This window comes from Vicugna pacos, chromosome 25, assembly GCF_048564905.1.
Source record: "Vicugna pacos chromosome 25, VicPac4, whole genome shotgun sequence".
Taxonomy (NCBI): domain Eukaryota; kingdom Metazoa; phylum Chordata; class Mammalia; order Artiodactyla; family Camelidae; genus Vicugna; species Vicugna pacos.
This window is the reverse complement of record NC_133011.1, coordinates 8,396,897-8,421,736: the sequence shown is the minus strand read 5'-3', so window position 1 is coordinate 8,421,736 and position 24,840 is coordinate 8,396,897. Positions and strand designations below refer to the sequence as shown.

General features: G+C 46.2%; 2 protein-coding genes across 3 annotated transcripts in view; one reads left to right on the top strand and one right to left on the bottom strand.

The window, feature by feature from the left end:
• The window catches only part of STK3 (serine/threonine kinase 3), a 232,808-nt gene extending 230,432 nt beyond the window's left edge, over positions 1-2,376 (top strand). The window contains exons 11-12 of one of the 2 annotated variants that reach the window (XR_012064120.1): positions 818-1,125; positions 2,254-2,376. Coding sequence is in view for 1 of the 2 variants with exons in the window: in XM_072949503.1 (XP_072805604.1) it covers positions 818-976 (159 nt within the window). In the remaining variant the exon portion in view is untranslated. Of the gene's footprint in view, positions 1-817; positions 2,195-2,253 lie in introns of those variants that run through there. The other variant, XM_072949503.1, reaches the window with a different exon arrangement.
• Positions 2,377-20,289: 17,913 nt separating this feature from the next.
• KCNS2 (potassium voltage-gated channel modifier subfamily S member 2) lies at positions 20,290-23,060 on the bottom strand. Its single transcript, XM_031691191.2, has 2 exons — positions 22,770-23,060; positions 20,290-22,127 (listed from the first exon to the last, which is right to left on the bottom strand). Exon 2 carries the CDS (start codon positions 22,082-22,084, stop codon positions 20,651-20,653), a length of 1,434 nt encoding a protein of 477 aa, XP_031547051.1. The 5' UTR covers positions 22,085-22,127; positions 22,770-23,060; the 3' UTR covers positions 20,290-20,650.
• Positions 23,061-24,840: the final 1,780 nt, after the last annotated feature.

Genomic DNA, 24,840 nt, shown 5'->3' with positions numbered 1-24,840 from the left:
ACAGATTTTATCCCCCATACACACAGACACGAGGCCTGTCTCCTTGTGTTACACAGAGACCAGTAAAGGATGTGCTAGTGGTGTCCCCAGTAGCCAGCATGATCCAACTAAATCATTACAGTCAGACTATATCATTTAGTCAAATCATATCATTACTGTCAAACTATAGTGGATATAGTGAAAATTTGACAACTCTGGCCAAGACCAGGTCAGACTTACACAGCACTGTTTGTATCAGGCTTGGGATATTTGAGTCATAAATTTAAAATCCTGTTTTTATCAAAATGCTCCAGATAAAAGTATTCAAGATGGTTTAATTTTCTAATTAACCAAGTGCTTAAATTTAAGCATTTGGTAAAATGCAGAATTCAACAGTTAATTTAACCTGTATTCAATCGTGTCACATTCTTGGGTGATGTCTGCAAGTGTTCATGATCATCACAGCACTCCGTCACTGGAAAGGATGCCAGCGATTAGAGCAAATGTATCCAGAACATATCCCAAAAGTCTGCTTGTTGATGATGCTGGATTTGTCTTTCTGCCTTTTTTAAAAAACAGATACATTTCATTAGCTTATTTTTCTTATTTGTTCTTTCCTAAAAGCAGAGGGCTTTTTTTCATTGTTTCATTGCAAATTACTTGAGGTTCTTGCAAGATGTGGCTTCTTGGTTCTTCAGAGAAACAATTCCTGTTTTAATTGTTGAGCCATATTTCAAAGATGATGTAAAGAGTTGAAATATTCATACTGAAACTCATTAGACTTTAACCTATTGTAGATAATTCTTCTATATTAATATCTTCATTTTTATATGTCCAGTTGAAAAATCTAAGTTTAGAAGAACTACAGATGCGGTTAAAAGCGCTGGACCCCATGATGGAACGAGAAATAGAAGAGCTTCGTCAAAGATACACTGCGAAAAGGCAGCCCATTCTGGATGCAATGGATGCAAAGAAAAGAAGGCAGCAAAACTTTTGAGTCTAATTCCTTTCTGTTTGTTTTGTTGACTATTCTGGAGACCAAGAAACCACTAAGAATTGAAGGAATATTAAGTTTTTTTTTTAATCTCTAAGATTTGTGCTCTACAACCAGGCAACAATCAAAAACTGATGATGGTACAAACCCAGGTAAATTCCCAAAAGACAGAGCTTAATACTGTATCCACTGTGTTTTCATTTTTAAATGATGAAAACAGTAGAAATGCATTCTTCTCTGTATCTATCAGCTGCATACCAGCACTAAAACTGTGTTATAAAATGAAGGCTGTGTTTAGAAACCTTGAAAATCCAAAGCTATTGTTTAATTGTACAGCACCGAAGGGCTTTATGTTACAATATTCTTTATTCTCTTCTAGTAGCCTATTTATTGTATCCCTTTAGGTAAACTTATTTATTTATGTTATTTCACTTTGTTTTGTGTTTTAAGGACAAAATCAGGATAGCTTTGGTGAAGGGAGAAACATGTTAATAGGTAATAATATACAACCAAATTGTACTATAAGCAGGGACCTATGGGGGACATTCCTTGATTTCCAGGATGGTTTTCCAATAGAAGCAAAGCAATAATAGCAATAGTACCCAAATGGGCCAGACGTTTTTTATACTGAAGCAATAATTCCATTTTTACCATCTGAAATTTTAATTTTTTTTATTTTTGATGTTTGGTACAAATAGAACTATATATATTTAGGTCAGACAGAGCTATGTTTAAAACCAAAGAAATCCATGGAACCCTTGCACAAAAAAGTATGGTAAATATTTTAAAAGAAAGAAATCCTTAAGACAAATGTAATTATTAATATTGTTTCATGTTTCCTGTGTAGGTCTGATAGCTAAACTGCATCAAATTGTAATAAGCTCATCACATTCATTTCTGTGAAAATGTGCTCACTGGACTTTTTTTGTTGATTTCATTTATTTCCTGGGAATTGGTAAACATCATGTGCCTGATGATAACAAAGTAGCAAAAACATTTGTACTGAACTGTGCAAGCCTTGGGGACTACAGGGGAAAAAAAAAAGATTAAAACCATTAAAAAGAAACTGCTTTCTAAACTGAGTAAACATTTGCATGATTGAACTGGGACCAGTCATTTTCTAAGCTACATATGGCCATCTTGACAGCATTTGTTCTTTTGTGTGTTTAATTATTATGTGCAAATCATAAAGACAAATAAATTTTACTGTGCCACCCAGCACATTTTCATCTCTGTATCTTTTTTTTAAAAACTCATGACCTGGATTCTATCTTTTCCAGGCAAGGAAGGTATATTAGTCAGGACAGTTAGACTATGCAGTGATAACAACTCTGAACCTTCAGTGGCGTAACGTAACCCCGGTTATTTGTCACTCGTGCACCCTGCTCCTGTCCTTCACAACCAGGGACCCTGCTGACAGAGCCTCCACCATCTGCAACGTTGGTGGTCACCACAGCAAGGGAAGGAGCCCTGACAAGTCTCACAGCAGCTCCAGCCACAGTCACACGTCGGGTCAGCCATGAGCAGTATTGAGAACTATTCCCATGGCCGCACCTGATTTCGGGGAGCAGGAAAAGGCAACCTTTCCATGCTTGGAGGGGAGAGAAGGCACATGGTGGCAGGTTCATTAATGACTGCCACAGAAGGTATGTCATCTCTGGAAATTTCTATTCCTTTTTAAAATGGCATTTGTGCCCCAGGTAATGCCTGGAGCAACATTTGTCTTTGCTGTGTTGGGTCCTTACAAATAGTAAATTGTGTAATTAGATACAAATTATAAGATTGTTTAAATAGTGGTGAATATTGAGCATTTTACAAAGGTTATGTATGCTACATTTATTTGGGACAGTCAGATGAGTCAATCAGCTCAAACACCCTTTTTTTTCCTTTCTTAATTGGTTTTTTTTTTTTTCAGTGAAACAGCCTAATACCTCGCCTGATTTGATGGAACCAAATGACTGATTTGCTGTCATCTAAGTAAAACCACCTACAGGAAATGACAAGAAACCTATGAAGATGATTCCTCTCAGTTTGCTAAACTAGAATATTTATACAAACTAATTCAGTGAGATCTGTTAACCATTCTTATTAATAACATAGTCTCAACAAGTGTTCTCCTTTTAATAAGTAATAGCCCATGTTCCAATCATATTGTAATTTTTATGTAAATGGACTTGATATACTGCTGTTATATTTGTCTTTTTAAATATATGGAAACATACATATTTAAGAGAGTTAAGAACAATGGGCATTGCTTAGTTGTAGAACCTTAGGAAGCTGCAGAACATTTGAGGATAATCTGTTTTAAAATATTCCAGTCTTCTCACTCCCTGCTTGCCACCAATCAAAAAAAGGAACTTAAAGTTTTGAAGAACCAAAAGCCATGATAAAAACCTTCAAGTCTAGGTCAGCCTTGATTAATCATTATTCTTAGGAAAGAGTTTTCTAGTTATTTTAGTGAGTTTAAGAAGAAGCCTCTTACTATTTTAACCTTGGTTGCTGAGAACATTCCAAAAATAGATAAGTGTACTTTCTGTACACCCCCGTCCTTTAATGGATACAGTATTGTAAATGTAATTGAAGCTAGTGAGTCAGAATTTCATCTTGCTGAAAAGCCAACATCATTGTATATGTTGTCCTGTAGATGAGAAAATTTTTTCTTTGATTAAATGAACTTAGATGACTCATTTCTATAGATTTGCAATATACTTAGCTTATTGTAACATAGATAGTTTTATGTTCAAAATATGAGCTAATTTGGCCAGTATAAATTGGACAAAGAAAATGTATTTATTTAGATGAATTTCAAAATAACAATACCTACCGTTTGGGACACTTACTAAGTGTCAAATAGTATGCTAAACAACCTTACACATATTACTTGCATGCTTTTGTATTTCTTTCTTCTGCTTATTTACTGAATCACATGCCCAAGGTGTAAAATCACTCTCTACTCACTGAAGAATATATACCTTCTCCAGTGGAAATTATATAATATATTAATAAGATGTTTATAACTTAGTCACAGGAAATCTTTTCAAATTACTGACAAGTTAGCATTTAATAGGAATGCTGTTTTCATTTCCTATCCTGTACGTTAAAGATTAATGATTAAAATAAATCCTGAAACTATTGATAAGAGCATTCTAAATAGAACCTTTTTTAAAAAAATAATCGGAGTTGCATTACATTAGTTAACATAACTAAATTGTTATTAAATACAGGCATTTAATTAGATATTTCACCAAAATGCAATTTTGGAATACTAGATTTTTTTTTTTTTTCATTTTGGCCAAAAGCCCAAGAATCTAGGGGGGGGGTCTAATGAGAGAACTACTTTCCTTGCTGTTTGAGCAGTCTGATAAGATCTATACCCAAGGGTGTTTGCACACCTTCGTTGGGTGGTCTGATGCACTGAATAGTGGCTCATCCTCCAAGGAGTCAGCTTCTCCCTGTTGCACATCCACACTGAACATCTTCAACCTCAGCCAAGTCTTCCCTGAGTCATAAAAAGACCCCAAGAGAGAAAGCAAATGACCAGCTCAGTTCTTCCACCAGCCTTGGAAAAATAGCTCAAAGTCTATGCTCTCCTCACACTGATCATATCATTAGCACACATGATCATATCACTGCCACCATTTTTTTCACTTGATTATAAGCTCCTTAAATTAAAATTCTCATTTTCTGGGTCTCCCCAGTTCACAGAATTTTGCCTATTAAGTTTAAGAATGAACTCTACCTCCTGCCATTCATGGCCTACAACATGCCCCAACCGACATGACCTCATCTCACTATACTGCTTTCTTTGAGCCCTTTCTTCCAGCAAACTAAACTGCTTCCAAACTCTAATTACTTGATTTATCTTATCTTACTGGATTGTAAGGCACCTGAAAGCAGAAACTTGGTGTTTATCCATCTTGTTTCCCCACATTGCTTACCAGGATAGTAGATGTAATTGGTAGTAAATAAATTTTCATTGAATACAATTAGCTCAAATAAAAAAATCGTCATCATTAATCATATAAGCTATTCCCTTTCCTTACATCCAGGTAGTCATGGTAACAGCAACAGTAATATCAATTTTGAGCATCTGCCAGGCCGTGAACTTGATATATTATCTCAAACCTTCACAACAAGATGCATGATCTTTTTTCTCAGAAAAGAAAGGATTGGAGAGATTAAATGAGATCACAGAGCTAGTCAGTGCCAGCATGAGCTTTAAACTCCCGACTGTCTGTCTCCAAAATCTTTGCTTTTTCCACTAGACCACAATGCCTAATAAACACAGCAGGTCTGGCTTTAGAATTGTTGGACCGGGTTGCTAAGCCCTCCTGCTGGTCTATCTTAGAAGGAGAAGCTTTCAATTAAAACTTACTTAGGAGAGGGCCATTGTTAGCTGACTTGAACCTTTTCTCCATTTCAGTGGAACCTTTCCGAAATGGCTTTCTACTAGCAGGGGTAGAAAGCGGGTGCATTTACTTAAGTTTCCAAGATGACTTGTCCAAAAAGATTTTTCCCCTCATTAGGGTATATTTGGAGTTCTTGTGCCATAAAAACTATGTTTTTTTATAAACTAAAATGTATCGTTTTCTCTCCCTTACCAAAGTCTGTCTTTGATAATGAGTACTTTAGAGAAACATGAATCAGCAGTGTAAGGTACCTTACCAGAGGCTGAATTACCTGGGTTTAAATCCTAGCTCTTCCCTTTTGTTGCCCTGGGCAAGAATAACCATTCAGCCAGTCTGTTTCCATGTGTTCATCTGTAATAATGCAGCAATTGTGAAAATCAAGTGTTCTAGTACATGCAAAATATTTAGTAAAGTGCCTAGCACATAGATATTAGCTTAAAAAATAAACTTTTAAAACTTTTATGTATTGTTCTTAAAAGAACAAAGAAAAGGGCTCTGTTCTTCACTGATAAACAAGTTTATTGTAACTTCTACTAAAGTGCATTAGAGACTTCTAGAACCCAGATGTGTCCTCCATCAAGGGCCTGGCCTTCTCTCAGGTAGTGATTTGCACTGAGGAAAATCATATTCAATTTTTTAAAGTATTTTCTTTCTTCCTAGAGCAAAATAAGTTGTTAGGTTAAGCTAAACTCTCCCCCAAGTCTTTTAAGACTATCCTTTTCATTTTAGGGATATTACTAAGGCCAACATTCTATGGCCCTACTTGTGAAGAACCATCAGGAAATTTCAAATTTATGTTTCGAAAGTTTTGTTTCACTAAAGCTTTAGCATTCTTGGTCCTTAAAAATATGAATCATGTAATTGACTGGGTTTTCCAATTTGCTTTGGTCCCAGGAAGTTCTAAATCAAATTTATAGAGTTCATACGTTTATAGGATTCTATGATCTGCATACTTCCATTTCCCTGATCTTATATTTATAAAAACTGAAAAGATTTTTTTAAAAGGAAAGGAAAGGAAATACCTGAAGGTATGAGTCCTTCAACTGTACTTAGAAGGATCTGGTTCCTTATCATGTGTTATTTTTATATTTTCTCATAGGGTTCTTGTGGGTGTCAAATACGGTCGTGTGTGACAAGGGGATTTGTTGCTCAGGTCCTGGACATAGAACCCTGCTGGAATCTTTCACCTGTGAGTATTACCACCTGAGGAGAAAGAAATCTCTAGGGTACAAGGCTTCTGGAGACAGAGATATCCCCTGCCCTCCTGTTTGGGAAGAAGCCAACACAGAGAACACCATATGCCCTGGTCCTCACATCCCCTGCCCTCAACAACCTGTTCAAATCACATTTACACAAAAACTGGCTTAGAAGAGCAGGCAAGCTCCATACCTCCAGCCCTGGGTCAGCCAACAGATCAGAATCCCTAAAGAAGCCGCTCTGTCTCAGTATTTTCCCATTTTTATTCTTCTACCTACAAGCCACTTTATATTCTCAATGAGGAGAGAAGGATATGAAGAAAAAAAGAAATAGAGCAAAGAGAAATTAGGGTTTTTTAAGCATAATAGAAATGATGCTTGTAATCAAAAATTACAAAACAGTGTCATACCCTACATTGCACAATTGAAAAACAAGTATTTCATTTTATGAGAAAGCACTAAAAGCTAATGAGCTTTAAAATTTTTCTAGGAGAAAATTCAGTTTCTGCCCATGTTTAAACCAAGCAACTAGTTGTCTTAAATTTTTATAGAATTTTCCAAGGTGAACTATAATTAGTTGAGTGGAAGCTAAATAAAACCTGATACTAAAGCTCTCAGTTTTTAAATATTCTCTTTCTAATGTTCCAGTGTATCCAGGGCACGCTGGATGGGGGCAGTTCTGCAGCTGTGTTTTTTTTTCCCCAGCCTTCCCATTTATTCCATGACAGCTTTCTTTCCTATTTAAAAACAAAATATTATTAGCAAAAATATTCAAATGAGAAGACATAATAGCACTTGGAACCAAAGTCTTTGATGTTAAAAAAAAAAAAACCAAGCACTGAGGAATCTGAAATGTAGAACTGTTTCATTATTAACAAATCAATGTGCAGATGCATGAATTCATTCTCTGTTGACCTTTCGTAGACCATATAGAACTTGATTCTAAAAGCACACCAAGCTGATGACCAGAATCAGTTTCCATGCTTAGAATCTGGTCTTTGAAAATTATGCGTGATATTAATGGACTAATGAACCTGGGCCTTAACAAGTTTCAGCAAGGCTTTTCGATTTTGAAGGTAAATTAATTGCTTTAGCAAGTGAGGAATGATTTGGGATATGATTCAGAATTTGAATATGGTGGACAATCACAGAAGTCCAAGTATGTTTTTAAAGTTCTTAAAGCCACATTATTTCAATGTCACACAAATCTAGTGGGTTGCTAGTTTTTTATGCTTGTTCAATGAATTCTGATGTCTTTGCCAGCTCGCCTGACATTTACCCAAAGCAGTGATAGCAAGAATATACAGTATATACAAATACATACAATATTAGTCTAAGGTAACCATTTCTGACTTGGCTGAAAGGAAGAGACACCTTCTAGCAGAAAAGACCTATTCTTACACTGTCCAATTTGAAGCAAATTCATTTCTTTAGTTCTTGAGGTTGTTATAAAAAGACATGAAAGCTTATCTCTTCTGCAGATTGGAATGCCTCAAAGGTCCAAAATGGTAGCCACTAGCACTTGAAATGTGGATAGTTCAAATTGAGATGAACTGTGAGTATAAAAGACACATTGCATTTCGAATGCTTAATGCAAAATAAAATGTAGACTATCTCATTAACAACTTTTAATATTTATTACATATCGAAGTAATATTTTGGATATGTTGGGTTAAAAATATCTTATTTAAATTGATTTCACCTGTTTCTCTTTACTTTCTTTTAAATCATAGCTACAAGAAAACTTAAAATTACATTCGTGGCTCACATTATAAATCTGTTGGACCATGCTGATCTGTAAGATACAAGCTTTCAACTGATGGGTGGATGAAGTGTGATATACCCACACCAGGGAAAATGACTTAGCAATTAAAAGGAATAAAATAATGGACACAGGGGTTTTTTTGAGGAGGTGACAAAAATGTTCTAAAATTGATTGGGGTGATGATTGCATAACTCTGTGAATGTATTAACTAATCAACTGTAAACTTTTTTTAAAAATGAATACATTATATTTAGTAACATTGTAATCATAAAACAAAAGTTTCTGAATTTCAGGGGGTAAAAGATAAAAGCATACTCTGTCGCTCAGAAGAAACCCAGTATTCTTAGTGCCTAAATAAGAAGTATCTCTGAGGCCACACCATTTTATACAATTTAATACGGTTTTCATTATCAGTATTCTCAGAGTAAACACAAGGGTGACTTCTGCAGGTCTGTGTGGTGTCAGTGGCATCACACACAATTCAGTAAATACCGACAAGCCAGTAGCTCCCAAATCCCTGCCCTCAATCCAGACTTCTCCTTGAAACCACGTGTGTGCACCTCAAGTTCAGCATGACCAAACACTGTTGCCTCTGTATTTTCTGTCCACTTGGTGCCACATCTACCATCCAGTCCCCGATGCTAGAAACCTGGGAGTCCTTGAATCACCTTTGTCTTTCACCCCATACCACCCCCTGCCCATTCAGGCTCCATCATCTCCTGCCCAGATGATTGCAGCCGCCCCTTCACTGGTCTCTGCCCCAGGTCTGTAGCCCTCAAATCACTCTCCTCCCATCTGCTGACACCATCGATCCGGGATGCAGTGGATTTCCATCACCTGCAGGATAACCTTCATTAAAGTGAACCTGTCCTCTAAGACCAGGGCCCTGCCTCCGGCTCCCTTCTCAGCTCTGAATACTTCACATGACCTGCATCTGCTGCTGCCCATCCCTCCTGAAGATGAAGTGGCCTGTGTCTACTCCTCCTGTCAGCTCAGCTCAGGGATGCCCCACCATGCACCCAGATAGATCACAATCACTGCATTTCCCAAGCTGTATTATAGTGTCCACTCATTCTTCTGTGTCTCCCACCAACTAAGCTGCTTCGGGGCCGGGACTGTGCCCTTGTTCTCCTCATCTCTAGCACCAGCAAGGCCCAGCATAGTAATGCTTAATATACGATTGTCGAATAAGGGTGAGCCCCAGGTAAAAGCACTGTGATTTAAATTCTGCATCTAAGCAGATGGCTAAGAAATCTTACAAGCCCAGTTTTTAGCTGTTAAATACCCTTGCTTGTCTCCATGAGGACATGGGTTATGTCTGTTTTGCTCATCACTGTGTCTTCAGTGTCATTCATATTTGTTGGATGGGTGGAGGGGAAGATAAATGAATGAACAAAGATGCAGGCAAGAAGTGAACTAAAAACAACCTGCTTTCATGAGACTAGGCCTGATAGTCACAAATTTGTATCTGTGTCATCCCCCGAACCTGAGTCAGATTACTCAGCATCCAACACTTGGGCACCTGGGGAAGCATTGATTTTGCGCTTGAGCAAACAGCTATCCGATTAAATGTGAGAATGCAGGTGACAAATACTGCTGAATTCCCTGCACTCGGCTACACTGTAAGGCCTAAAAGATAGTTTGTACCAGGGGAGACATAAGCTTCTTTATTGTCCTTTTGTAGCAAAAATGGTCGCATCTCTGTAGTTCTAGACACTTTGATTTATACAAAACAGACCGATGCATCATATCTGCTTCACAAAAGTATGGAAAAGGGAACAGTCTTTTTTTTTTTTTTCGGTCCCTATAATCCTGTTGTCAGTGGTACAGAAATCTGTATGGAAAGTAAAAGACGTCTGTGTTTCTCAGAATAGTCTCACAGAGGCTCTCGCCATGGCCTCCCACGTGTAGATCTGGATTTTTTTCCCCAACTCCCCACCATCCATCCATCTCTGCAGGGACCCCGCAGTGGCCTCCCGTCCTCTCCCCTCAGCCCGCTTCCTTCTCTCCCGGCCCAGCAGAGAGGGTTTGATGTTGGACACGGCTGTACCTTCTGGGTCCTGCCCTCCAGGAACCTGGGTACATACTCCCCTCTGACGCCTCTCCTCCGCTGTACGTCCTAGCTCAGGTGTCACCTCCTCTCTGGTCTTCACTGTGCCCAACAGCTCCCAGTGAGTGCCCGGCAGACACTCCCCAGGGCTCCCCTTCCCACAGCAGCACGCTCCCCACCAGCCTCGCTAGGCCTCCAGTCAGCGTGCAGGCCGTGTTTTGCTTCTCTAGTCACGAGGAAGATACAGTTAAACGAAGGGCTCAGATTCAGTTTTTGGTTTGTGCTGGAGGATCAGCAGTGAAACAATGTCAAGAGGGCTCCTCCAACCAGGACAAGGTGACCCCTGCCCTCCTGACAGCGGGCACATTCGGTGCCCTCTGCTCCCAAGCCTGGCAGGGTGGGGGGTGTCTGCAGACCCTGCCCCAGGGGAATGCGGTGCCGATGTGTCCATCCACGTCCACATGACACCCCTGCTCACTGGTTCGTGCAGTAGTCATTACCCAATGGGAATGTCTTGCAGCCCTTCCTTGGTTCTGAAGCTCATTCAGAAATGCACATCACAGGGAAGCTGACCCTTCCAATCTTGTTGGTGGCACTGCCTGACCAGCATGTCGCAGGTGTCCAGCCTGGGGGGCTTCGCAGGATGGCCACGCAATGAAACCACTTTACTGAGGCCTCCCCACCCTCAAGCATGCAGCAGTTCAACCCGACTCCCCCGGGACCTGTGATTTCTCCAGCATCACTCCCGGTGGGAGGGCCTAACCCCCCGCGCAGTAGCTGGCCCCTCTGCCCTGGGTTCATTTACTACTCGTCAGCATTTACTTTGTGCCATGCGCCGTGCTGAGCACTGGAGATAAATATCCTCACACCCTGGAGCTTCCAGTTAGTCGGGGGGTGACAGACAGCACCCCATAAACAAAAATGACAAACACAAGAAGAGCTAAGGAGGAAAAGTACTGGATGCTGTGGGACATAAGGCAGAGACACTGGGTGGGAGAAAAACGTCATTTAAATTGGGGCGAGTGCAGAGAAATCCTCTCTATGGAAGTAGCTCCTGGTGGGAGCCCTGGGTTGCTGCCTCTTTCTCTTAAAGGATAAGGCTGCCCCCCGTCATTTCACTCCCACATTCCCAGACACAAAGAGGCACAAACACACCCACAGACATATACACACACACACACAAACAGATTTACACAGAGACATGCACACAAAGACCAACATACACAGATCCTGAGACCCACGTCTGTACACACACATACACAGACACATACGCACATGTACACCTCTCTGTGCTGCTGACAGGCCATCTGAGGTCCCTTTTCACCCGATGGTGCATGTGAAAGTTTGGGGCACTGAGGACACACAGAGAAGTTCCCATTGCACTCAGCACAGGGCATGGCTAGTGGCGCGGCACCAAGCTCAGTGATGGCTCATGGTTGACTTCATTCTGCCTCTCGATTCCCCTCCTAGCATTGTTTGCTGAGGCCAGCTCCGCTGTCTCTCTGAACATGTGACATCTGCATATTCCAGTTTCCAGGTGTCAGGCTCATCCCTGAGATATGAGCACAAATGAGTCCCTGAACCTGAGGACTGGAGCATCCTGCTGGTTCTACAGCTGTGACACCAATTTACATATTCCTGCTGGCAGCATGGGGAGAGGGGAGCTCAGGCCGAGGTGAAGTCAGTGGGATTTGGGTTTGGCTGGAATTTACTTTTTTATCTTTTTAACTTGAGAGACTTTTAAAAAAATCAGTGAGCTCATGCAGATTACATCGTGATCGATCACCTCTCGGCTCGCAGGTGCCAGGGCGCAGTGAAGGGCAGAGTGGAAGAGGGTGGCTTCGCCTGCTGTAGGTTAGAGCCCAGAATGACTTGCGGGGGTCCCCGGGCCCCAGCCCCGGAGAGGCGTAAAGAAAGCTGGCTGGCTTCGCGTCCGCACAGTGCGGAAAAGCCCGGGACACCCCCGGTGTTAGTGTGGTGGTTTCCCTCCTCTCCTCCCACGTGCTCCACAGAAAGAAGTGCCAGCTTCCACCCCGTGACGGCGGTCTTTGTAGTAACTGAGCCTGAACGCAGTGGGTTACAATTCAGCCAGCCGCCCCCAGTAGTCAGCCCCGGCAGACCCACAAAATTTGCCAGAAAAATCGATCCGAAGCTGACAGATCAAAAGTGAGTCATGCCAGCTCTCCTCTTAGGAGATGGTTAGATGGATGTCTGACTGATAACACCTCAGTTCTTTTCATAGTAGGTCTGAAAATAGCTCAGAAGTCTTTAAATGTCTGGCGATGTAGGCGACAGAAAGAGTTCGAACCCCAGTTCTGTTTCTACCGTATTCACCCCGTCTGCCTTCCTCATAGCACATCCCTGCACGTCCAGGGGTGGCTCTGTGCTGGGCAGACCCACAGCCTCTTTAGGAGACCTTTAGTCTAGGCCTCAGGACTGGCCATCCCTGGACAGGTGAACCTGGTCATCTAACACTCAGTCCCTTCATGCAGTCAACTTTGGTGTCCCTATCGCCTGCCCCTGGTTGCCCCATTGAAAGGCAGTTCCTTCCTAAATGGGCCCTTTTCTCTGTCTTAGAGCCTTAATGGGCCAGTGCAGATCTTCCACCTCCACAGCTGTGACCTTTTATGTCTGTGGCGCTTACTTTGAACATAAGCAACAGCAGTAGCCAGAGGAGTCACCGGTAGGTCTAAGACACAGGAAGAGGAAAGATGAGCCTGGCAGGGGGGTTGCAGAAAAGGATGGATGGGAGGGGGAGAGCCTGGGCATGAGTCTGTTGGAAGTTAACAAAACAAGAGTTAACACAGACTGAAGTGGGTTGGGAGCCTTTAGAATGGAGACAAAGGGACCAACGTGGGGGATCCTGTGAAGAAAGTATTGACAAATCTAGTGTCCCGGTGGGTGTGGAAATGAATGAGGGTCTGAGAGAAGACAGCAAGGGGTATCCCTGAGACCCTGCACGGGTGTTTCTCCATGGGGGGTCGGAAAAGCACGTGCATCAGAACCACCTGGGAACTTCTAAAGAGTGAAAGTGCCTGGGGCCCACCCCCAAGAGTCTGATTTTGTAGATGGAGTGATGCCCAGGAATCTACAGCGTTAAAAGCTCCCCAGATGGTTCCAGTGCACAACAAAGTGGCTGTAAAGTCTACACTGCTTAAGGGCTGGGAACAATATATGTATTTCCCTCACATCTAATATGGTACTTGGCAATTAGTCAACTGTCAAGAAATGATTGCTGTGGTGAGTGAATGGCTACATAAATGGATGACAGAAATATCAACCTGAGTGGCCGAGAGCACTGAGGTTCCAATAACAGACGTAAGGGAGAAGGCGGGAGGAAGAGCAGGCTTCGGGTGGATATATGGAGTTGGGATGGAGTTGGACATGGTGACTGCCAGATGCACACGGGTAACATGCACGGGGTCCGGAAGTGACGCAGAGTCAGGCAAATTAACCCGTGGGTCATCTGCACACTGGTTGAGCTTGCAGCTTTCAGGACAGAAGTTTGGGGGCACATGCATGATGAAGAGAGTCAGGAGGAGGATGAAGACCCCATGAGGATATGACAGGTAGAGGCAGAGCCCAGAGAACCAGCAATGTGCGGGGCCCAAAAATCTGAGAGGAGGGAGTGCAAGAAACTGTTATTCTCTAGGGGTCAAAGAATTTGGAGCAGCTGAGGAAGGGCCACTGGATTTAGAGATTGGGAAAGCACCTGGTGGTCAGCAAGAGCGCAGTTTGAAAATAGGAACAGAAGCTGACCAGGGAGTTTAAAATAAGGAAGTGGATGAAGAGGAAAGCTGAGGCCACCAGAAGAGTTCACCCACCGTGGGTTTCTCCGGGCAAAGGAGAGAAATAGGATGATAGCTACAATGGGCCAGCAGAGAAAGGCAAGACCTCGAACCACATCATCCCTCGGGCTGCCCCTCAAATGCTAGTATTTTGCAGGGACCTTTCCTTTCTTCTGTTCCTCTCTGTACACTTCCCGGATAATCTCACCCATGGCCTCAACATCTGTCTCTCCACTGGGGTGTCCCGTCCCAGGTTTCCTCCTGCCCCCCGCATATCTCCATCTGTGTGTCCCCCAGGCACTTGGGCATCAGGAATCAACCTCAGGGATAGATCCAAGTATTCCCTGCCTCTCTTGGTGGCACCACCATCCACTCGTCCACTCAGAGGCCCTCTCAGCCCCCCATCTCTCTTCCCCACATCCAGTCATTGACAGAGTCCTGTAGGGCTGAGCTCCTCGGTGACCCACTCTGCCCCTTCCTCCCCAGCTCATGCCCTTCGTAGCTGGCCTGCACGATGGCAGTGACCTCGAATAGGTCTCCAGGCCCCTCCCATTGTGAAAAGCATTAATCTGGTCAGGGTTCCCCACCCCAGTGACAAAAGAATGACACCCAAGCTCTTCTGATGCCTTCTCTGTGGACTGTTTTTGCACCATGTTTCTTTTCAGCTGCACTGACTCACACGTGTTTCACACATGCTGGCCCACGGGCACTCCTTGTCTTTGCTGGTGCAGGTCCCTGTTCATGGAGGTCTCCTCCCTCCCCCTTCCCTCCATCTCCCCTTCCTGACTCGCACCACCATGTCTGTGTGGCCAACCTCTGTCCTCTTTCTGTTTGCAACCTGGAAGTCCTATCTTCATGAGGCAATATTTGCTCCTCCTTTCCCTGTGTTCTCACTGCCTTCTTCATCCAAAAGGCTTTTAATAGTTTTCATATCTCTGTTCTACCAGACTGTGAGCCCTTTTGGTGGGGAGGGCAGTGGAGGTCCCAGCAAGTGAGGGGTGGGAGTTGACTCCAACAATAGTTACTTCCTGGGAGGCCACTGGTGGACTAAGAGCATGTTATGTTGACTGGAAACAAAATGAATTCAACAGAAGGCCTGGAATAACTCCACTGAGCATCTCCTAGTCTCCCTGCCTGCTCTTTCCCTTTGTTCTTCTCTGCCTTCTCTTTTATTCACTCTCTCCTTCTGTGCCCTCTTTTGTTTATCCTCTTTTTCCTGGCTTCTTCCTATCCCTTTTCCCTTCTGCAGGAACTTGCACCAGCTCCTAGGCAAACCTGCCCTCTTTTCCTCCCCTGTTGTATCTCCTTCCCCTTGGCCACGTCTTTACGACCTTGTTTGTATCTGCGTTCTTCTGAAAGCATCAGCTTGTCACTTGCCGACAAAGTCATTACCTTGGAGAATTTCACCATGAGGGTGGTGATATGGACAAACGAGCTCACAGAAGGAGGAACATGCTGCAGGTTTGCAGACCTGCAGTCTCAACTGAATCTAACACCCAGAGAGAAACTGGTTAAAAGTTCTCCTAAAAATAAGATAATAACCATGTGAGCGCAGTATTTAAGTTCTTCCCTCAAGAGGAGGTGTTTGTTTTTCCTTTTAAGATGCAAGGGATCCTGGCCCCAAAATACCCCTGAACACCCATTTATACCCCTGCTGGAGGGAGGAGGCGCATGTGCCTGGCGTGATGAGAACTCTGGGTCTGGGGTAGTGGTGACTGGCTCCTCGTGCTGCCTGTCAGTCCCCTTCCTCAGCCACCATGAGACGGGGAACAGGGTGACACCGGTTGCCACATCCTTCTGAAGGTTACACAGAAGAGGACACTGCAGAGGCCATGGCCCCTCAGGGAGAACTAAGCGTGGGATGCCGGCAACCCACCGGTCCTTGTCCACTTAGGGGCCTGATAACCTCATGGAAATGGGGTGGGGGATCTGGCGGGCTTCACAGAGGGGACAAACCTAGGTGGGCAAAGAGTGAGCCCCGAAGTCAAATGAGATTGATGGCATTTTCCTCTCTAATGATTTTTAATAGCAGGAATTTGGATTAGGTGTAAATAGCTTAAAGCCCAAAGGAGATGATTGATTATTCTTAATAATTCATTGATTATTTTAAAACTCTATTTACCTGACACAGACACCAGTCCAAGCATTTCTCTGGTGCCATTGTCCCTGAAACTCATCTGCTGTGGCTGGCTTTTGAGGAGGGAAATGAAAGTAAATAGAAGGCTGTTTGTGAGCAGTCCCTCTGCTCTGCTTAAAAATAAATTAAGGATAGCAGGTTCTGCTCGCTCCTGGAATGAGCACATGGAGGGGCATGCAGAAATTCTGTTTTTACCTCAAGATGAAGAACTGGGCAGGGCTTTAAGGATGATCGAATCCAACCTTCTCATCTTGCAGCAGGGGAATGTGAGGCTCAGAGAGACCAGTTAACACTCCCAAGACTACAGAGTTGAAGGCAAGACCAGGAGCAGAGAGCCCCGTTAGCCCAGGGACCTTCCTACAGATTCACCGGGGCCTTCGGAATGGCTCATAGTCTAGGTCACTACTGGGTTAAGTAGGTTCTGAGGGCCAGTTCTCCCAGCAGTATTCACACCAAATTAGCCAGAACACTCGGGTTACCCAGGACCCAACTCACTGGCAGGGAGGCACTGGAGAAGCAGGGAGACTGGCGGCCAGGCAGGGAGGGGTTGGCACCGGCAGACCCATCAGGGATGCTGAACAGCGTGGGTGCTCCTGCCTGGGGTGTCTGTTTCACGAGGGCTCCAAGAATTCATGACCATCTCTTCTATAGAGCAGGCTGGTGGCTCTAGAACCTGGCAAAAAAGGGGCCCCACCTCTCCATGCCTATGAAGAGTAACTAACAGGTCTTCTTTCCCAGCAAATGCTCAAAAAGCCCAGCCTTTCCCGGGAAATCCGGTTCCAGTGTCGAACGCCCTTGTTGTATTTGCCGCTCCACAAGAAATTGAAGTGACTTCAGGGAGCATAAATCTTTTTTTGTTGTTTTGTTTTCTATTTAATCCTCATGCTGTTTAAGGCTGGAGTCCTGAGCATGTCGGTGTTTCTCCTCCTTGCCCAGCTGAGGCCAGGAGACTCAAGTGTAGCCATTAGACATAACGGTTCAGCGGGGCTGCGTCCTTGCCCGCACAGTAGCGTGTTAATGAGTGTTGAAACTGACAGCGCAAATACAGCGTTCTCAATTTTTAAAATTACAACTCGGTAACAAGTCATGCTGTTAAAACATACAAGAAATACCAGTTAAGCCTTCGAGTAGATAACACACAGCCTGTACAGATCACTGCTATCCCAAAGTGCAGAATAGATCATGTTCTTTGAAAGGAAGCAAGAATTAGCAAGTAGTTGAATTATTTGAATGCTAAGATAAGTAGAAATAACAAATCCAAGTATTAAATACCAATTACTACCTTAGGAGCTACAAATCAGCTCGGCATTACAACATGCCCCTTCTCGGTAGCAAACGCAGGAAATGCGGGTGTTTGGCAGAAAACACAAACCTATAACCAATATGCATCTATGCAGTAAAGACACAGTGTCACTGCCCAGCCAGCACTTTCAAAATGCTCATCACATGTAGTTCAAGAAAAGCCTGACCCATATATTTGTCCCAATGGCATTGAAAAGAACAACCTTCAAAATGAAGGGACTGAGGCTTCTTTCAAGCCCTCAGCTGAGAATAGGTGATCTGAAGCTTTTACTCTGTCCCCTGAAAGGAAGTTTATGGGGTCAGTCTGACAGCCTGGTGGTCAAAGATGTCACCTCATAATTGTTTTCTTAACTTCAGAAACAGAGCAGAAAATTCATCTGACCTTCCCCGCCCCAGATTAGTTTCAGGGCCCAGAAGAAACTGCTACATAAGAGAGAGGAATGTTCTTTCTCCCCGGATCACAGTTGTGTCTCCATCTTTTGTGGGAATAACTCCAGGGTTCAAGCCAGCTGGGTGCTCTCTCCCTCTTATCTGAAACCACTGCTTGGAGTACATGGTGCTATTAGGACATTCTCATGCTCAGAAGTGACTGAAGTTCCAGGATGGGCAAAATAATATTTTATACAAGTGTCTTTATGTACAAGAGATATGAAAAGGCAGTCTCTAAAGCACTTTGGGATTCCCCCAGTGAAGGCACCAGATAAATGCAAGTCATCACCAAAATGGAAAGTCAAGTTTCCCAGCTTTCACATCTGCAAAGAGTAACCACGAAGGATATCTCTGCTTTGGTGGTAAAACCTGCCTGTTTAAAAAGAACACTCATGGCAGTGACTGAGTTATTCAGCCTCCTTCCTTGTTTCCACTTTTCACAGGCTTTATGGTCAGTGACCATGGATACCATGCTCAGTGACCCAATCCAGTCAGCCTTGGCAAACTGAACAGTCCTCACTAGTTTATACCATCACCTGCCGCAAGGCAGCTGGAGATTACTTCATAACCTCTCTGCCTTCCAGAGCTGCAAACATCAGCCAGAGCCGAGTGCTGCATGTGCAAATTCTGAGAAATAACCCTGCTCTTCTGATGTGGCTGGTGGCCTCTAAGTCATCTTACCTTTCCTGATGCTTCTGAGAAACAGATGTAGATGATAGACTATCAGGCACTAGGAGGTGGCTGCCTCCCTGCCCCCTTCTGAGGCTCCAGTCTGATGGAAGGATTTGAACTGGGGACCCAAAGGCATAAGTGATTAGTGCATTTGTCCAACAAATGGCCCCCTCTGTAGTAGCCATGGCAACTACAAATCCACAAAGCCTCTGACAAGATCCTCACCCACCCCCCATGAATTACGCACTACCTTCAACCAGCTAAGACACAACAGACTTTCTTAGGTAAGGTCCAAGCCATGAATAAAAAGCCTGCCTAACCCCATGTTTAGACCCCTGGATTCTGCAGTCTTTGCAAAGACTGAATGATAACAGAAGCCAACTGCAAAACCATCTGATTACCTAGAATATAACAAAGGACTATCTTACAAAGGGACCCAGGTTAACCCTTCAAAATGCTTTGTGCTGGTTAACTGAAGAAGAGGAAGGAGGGCATTTTGGAGAAGGAAAGAGTTCTCAACCTTCAACACAAGTTGCAAAGTTTAAATCGCATTAAGCTTTTCAAGAAGTTTACAATTATTTACGACACTTTATTAAGTAACGATGCCATTTTGCTGTATAACTCTTTCCTTTCTTCTGGCCTCCCCTGACCCTCTTCTAACAAAAGGACTTGAAATGGAAATAAGAACTACAGTATTTCCATCCTGGATAAGCCATATATCTATATTCGAGTACACACTTCCACACCACCAGGTTTCCATGTCACACCAGGAACTCTGGGGCAATTAGAGCATTGTGTGTAACATACTGTATCCTAGAAGCAAAATTACCTAAGTAAATTCTGCTTGGAAATCAAAGGGCTCGCATTTTATAAGCTTTCAGAGCAGGCAAGGAAATTTTCTAAGCTACTGCCCTTGCTAGCAACCCGACCATATTTGCCTCAGAAAGACAATACAACAGTAAACCTCTTTTCAGTTGAGAAAGACAATACGATCTTATTTCTAAACATCTTTTTAAAAAGAAATATTTCAAAAACATGCTAATATCTAAGACACAGCAAAGTTTGGTCAAAGGACCTAGACCAGGAACCTCAGCCAGAAAGAAATGTCTCCACAACCACCCTAGGAAAGATGGAAGTCTAACTTGAAAGCATCCTGTGATCTGGCCTATTTTTAGCTGAAGCCCCTGTCCCTAATGCATTTGTTCTTGGGAAAAAATGTCAATCTTCACTACATGTTTAACAGGGTAACATTCTCTAGAAAGAGCAACATTTAAGAGATGAACATCAGTGTACATCATTCTAAAAGTGAGCAGGGTATCCGTGCAAGTCACAGAGCTACAGGTCGCTTATAAAAACAACTCACAGACTTGTATCAGTCATGTGTGCTTACCTTCACATACTCTGTCTTGGTAGTAAAACAGAATGAAAGCCATGGATAGAGAATGGGGATTTTTTTTTCACATGACTGTGAGCAAAACCTCATCACATTCTTGCTGACCTCAGAGATGTGTTTCCACTGGACAGACTTGTGGGGGCTTTTTGTAAGGAACTCACACGACAGCCTCAGAAACAGGAGCACAAACAACTCAGAGACAGTACCGGCCACAAGCACGAGAGTAGAGTACACAAAGAACAGAAAAGTTAGCATTCTGGGTGGTACTCATCTGGCAGAAAAGTGAACATTTTATGCCCACAATGCAAAGACCAGTGAGTGTCATTCCATTGAAAGGTGCAAAGGCATGGTGTCAGACACACCACCCTCTAAAAATGATCCTAAATACTGTGAAAGTAACCTGGGGTGCATATCCCATGCATCTCTCCCCTTTGGGGCTGGGCATACTCCTTACGCCATAACCCTAAGGTGCCTGGACTGCGCCCGAGGCACAAGAGACAGCTCAGCAATGTGGGTTTGAGGCCAAGTCCTCCTGGCTAATGTAGGGAATCATTTAAACTTAGTTCACTTGGTGAGCTCCTGCTCATGTTTGTCAGGCTCGCCATGAGGGATTTAACTTTATGGGCATAGTAATCCCTTAAATTGACGGAAGGGACCTCCTTCATTCCATCCCCAAAGTCACAGCTGCGCATGGCACTCTCAAGCTGCTTTTGGCGCCGATAAAAGTGGGAGAACTTATTGAAGATCAAGGTGATGGGCAGCACCACCACTAGGATACCAGCCAGGATGCAGGCAGAGGCAGTCAGCTTCCCTGCCGTGGTCCCTGGGACCACATCCCCGTACCCTACAGTGGTCATACTGACAGTGGCCCACCACCAGCAGGCAGGGATGGTGGCCAGACCCTCGTTCTCCTCCTTTTCAATGGTGTAGGCCACGACAGAGAAGATGGAGATCCCCACAGAGAGGTAGAGCAGGAGCAGCCCTACTTCTTTGTAGCTGTATTTCAGGGTGGCCCCCAGGGAGCGGAGGCCAGTGGAGTGTCTGGCCAACTTTAAGATGCGGAAAATCCGCATCAGCCTCAGAACCTGGGCCACCCTGCCCAAATTGGCCAAGGTAGGTGTGCTCTCCACAACCAGGTTCACCACCAGGGTGATGTAGAAAGGGACAATGGACATGAGGTCGATAAGGTTTAGGGCATTCTTGAAAAACTTGAGGAAGTCAGGGGCCACAGCAAACCTGGCCACCAGCTCAAACGTGAACCAGGCGATGCCAAAGTGTTCCACGATTTCGAACCTGGGGTCCTCACCAGGGTTTCCCTGGCTGTCCGGGATTTGGAAGTCCGGCAGGCTGTTGAGGCACATGGTGATGATGGACCCTAACACTACCAGAATGGACAGGACGCTGAAGACCCTGCTCAGGACCGAGTAGCCAGGGTTGTCCAGCGCCAGCCACAACTGCCTGCGGAAGTTGCCCAGGGGCTGCCCGTCGAACTTGGAGGCGTCGTTGTAGAAGGCCAGGATCTCATCGAAGGAGGACGTGGTGCTTTCCTGGTCGCTTTGCTCATCCCACTTCTCCTGCTCGGGCTCCACTTTGCGGCCGTGGTAGCTGTAGCTGCAGCAGGAGTCGATGAAGAACTCGTTGATGCCCCAGTACTCGATTTCCTGGCTGAAGGAGAAGACGCACAGCTCCGCCATGACGTGAAGCTTGCCGGTATGGTAGAAATGCAGCACGTAGGGGAAGAGCTCCGGGTTGCGGTCAAAGTAGAACTCACGCTGGACATCGTCGTAGTCATCGCAGAGCTCCAGAATGGCCTCACGCGAGTGGCAGAGCAGCAGGCGGCCCAGGCGCGTCTCCGGGAAGCGCAGCAGCGTGTGCGAGCGCAGCCGCCTCTTGAAGCCGCCTACGTTGATGCGGATCTCTCCATCCTCGACGTTGGCCTCCGACACGTCCCACAGGCTCTGGCCAGTCATGCTGGAGACGCCCAGCCGCCCGCGCCGCGCGGGGGCGCTACACCTGGAAGCCAAGGGAACCGTGTCGGGTGAGCGCGGGGTGCTCAGGGCTCAGGCTTCCCTTTCTTTCTCCCCACCCGTCTTTGGCGCTCCCAGTCCTCTCTAGCAGGTCTCTTGAGTGCTGAAGGACACTGGGATGACGGGGAAGGTTCTATGGGGTTTGGTCCCTTCCCAAAGAAAGGCTTAGGGTGGGGATTATGTTTCCATTAGCATGGCCGCGCTGCCACCCCCACCCCGGGGGTTCTGCCGGTCGCTTCACGCTGGCGGGGATCGCGCCCCCGCAGCCCTGAGAGCCGAGGGAGCCGCGAGCTGACCTTGCCCGTGGGCTGGCCGAGGAGACGCCCCCGCCCGCTCGCCGCAGACAGGCGGGACCAGAGCTGGGTTGCGCACGGGCAGGGCTGGGCCGAGATGGGGGGCGCGTAGCTTCGGGAGGGGGGCGAGAAAATTCACCGCTCTAGTCAGTAAACCCGGGCAGGGGAAGGGGGCCGGCCTGGCATCCCCTGCGTCAAACCCCCACGACTGGAGCCCCCTGCCCCCCTGCCCCAGGCTTCCCCGCCTGCCTGGCGCCGTGCCCCGGAGCCGCGTGCGCCGCGCCTTACCCCGTGGAGCTACCCGGGCTCTCCCTGCGCGTTCTGGAAGCGCTTACCTGCGAGCACGGGGGCCCGCGGCCGAGGCCGGCGGGAAACTTCCCCGACCTGCCGGCGAGCATCTCTGTGGCCGCCGCTGCCGGCTGGATGCGCGTGTGCGCGCGGTTGCGAGTGTGTGTGCGCCTGTGTCTGCGCCCGGCGGGCGGGCGGGGTCCGCCGAGCGTCTCCTGTCTCCGGCCGGAGATACCACGGCTGCCTGCAGTTGCGGGAGGCTCACAGGTGGCCGCGTGGCCCCGATGCTCGCAGAGCCCTCCTCTGTCAATCAGCTTGCCCCTCAGCACCGAAGAGAGACAGCAGCGCGCGCCACAGGCGCCCACGGGAGCCGGAGCGGGAGCTGAGCCGGTGCGCCTGGGCGCGGGCCCTGCGCTGGGGCGCGGCGCGGTGGTGCTGAACGGACAGCTCCGCGCGCCCCGGCTCCAGGCGCGGCCACCCCCCGGACTCCGGAGGTGCCACCAACCACCTTGGCGTCTCTGCTCTCCACCCGCGCGTCACAGCGACTCCTTTGCGCCCCTGGCTCGACACAGGGCCAACACCTTTCCCAACCCCTCACCTATCCCCTGGTGACAGCTGTTGTTGCCACCCTCTCTCCTTCCGGGACGCAGGCAGGGGGCTGCCTACGGTGACCTTTCCCCAGTTGGATCTTGGGTGGGAACCCAGCTAGGGAATGAGAGGCGGCTTGAGTTGGGGGGAAGGGCAGGACAGGAGGAACTCCAGGTTTCCCTCTTTAGGGCCCTGCAGAAAAGTTTCCTGAAGCTTTGGGAAGAGGGGCGTTGGGAAAAGGAATTGGGAGGGAGGAAGAGGGGGCAGGGAAGCCCGAGGTCGAGCTCAGCTTAGCTTGCTGGGGCGGGAGCGCAGGCCCCACCCGCGTGGGAGGGAGTCACGGAGTTCTGTTTGGGAGCTCCGCGTGGGCACTCTGTGTGTATAGGCCGGTGTGGTGTGCTGGCTTTGGAGGATTGCAGGGAGGTGTGTGTGTGTGTGTGTGTGTGTGAGACCCTGTGTGTGACCCTGTGTGTGTGTGTGTGTGTGTTCTGAAGAAAATAGGACTCTTCAGTGTCTATGCAACGTTGACCAAAAAAGGACCTCTGAGGGGTGGGGGAGTGTACAGTGTGTCAGAACGGGGAACCTAGGGTATGTTGGTGTGAAGTGTAGTATTCAGTGGGACTGGGACAGGGTCTGTGTGTGTAATGGAATGAGAACTGTGAGGATGCAGACACAGTGGGGTCTGTGGGGTGTGGGTCCAGTGTAGATGTGCTCAGTACTTGTGTCCCCGTTCCCCGGGAGACTCGTGGCCAGATTTGAGCTCTTGGTCTCCTAAGGTTGTTCCTTAAAGCATTGCTGGCTGGGCTGGAGCTAAGAAATGGGCCCACAGTCATTGGGGAGCCCCCTCCCCTTTGTCTCTCAACCCTTTTGCATGATCCTCATTCACAAAGACTGGAGCATGATGTGAGCCTGGCTGGGAGCTTGTGGACTACAGGTCATGGTCAGAAGTCCTGGGAAAGACCTTATGGCTCTGGATTCACAGGGCAGCCACCCCAACCACAGTGAGCAGCGGCTCTTTTATTTATGCGGCCCTGGCAGTGCCATCCCAGCTAGATAGGTACTCTGCAGAGCTTGAGTGCTCTGGGGCTCCTTGGAGAACCTGGGGCGGACCCTTGAGCTGGCTTCATGTGGGGCTTCCTGGAACCAAGCCTGGTTTCATGCAGAGGAGACCCATCCCTGTTCCAGCCACCTGCCTCTGGATGTGTGTGTGTGCGTGCGTGCGCGCGTGTGTGTGCTGCCTGCTGAGAGGGCTCCACACCCATGTTCCTGCAGGCTTCTGCAAGCCCAGGGGATTTCAGGGAGGCAAGCCATGTGGGAGGGAGAATAGGGTGCTGAGGGCCACATGAGCTTCCTTTCTCTTTTGTCTGATGCTCTTAGTTGTGTGTGTGTGTCTGTATGAGAAAGACAGAGACAGAGAGGGAGACAGTGAGAGGAGAGAGAATCGTGTATTGCTGTTTTTGTCTCCATCTGTTTCTTTCAAGGTCTGTGTTTGGAATAAGCTCACCTCGCCCCCTGTCTAGGTCTGCTGCG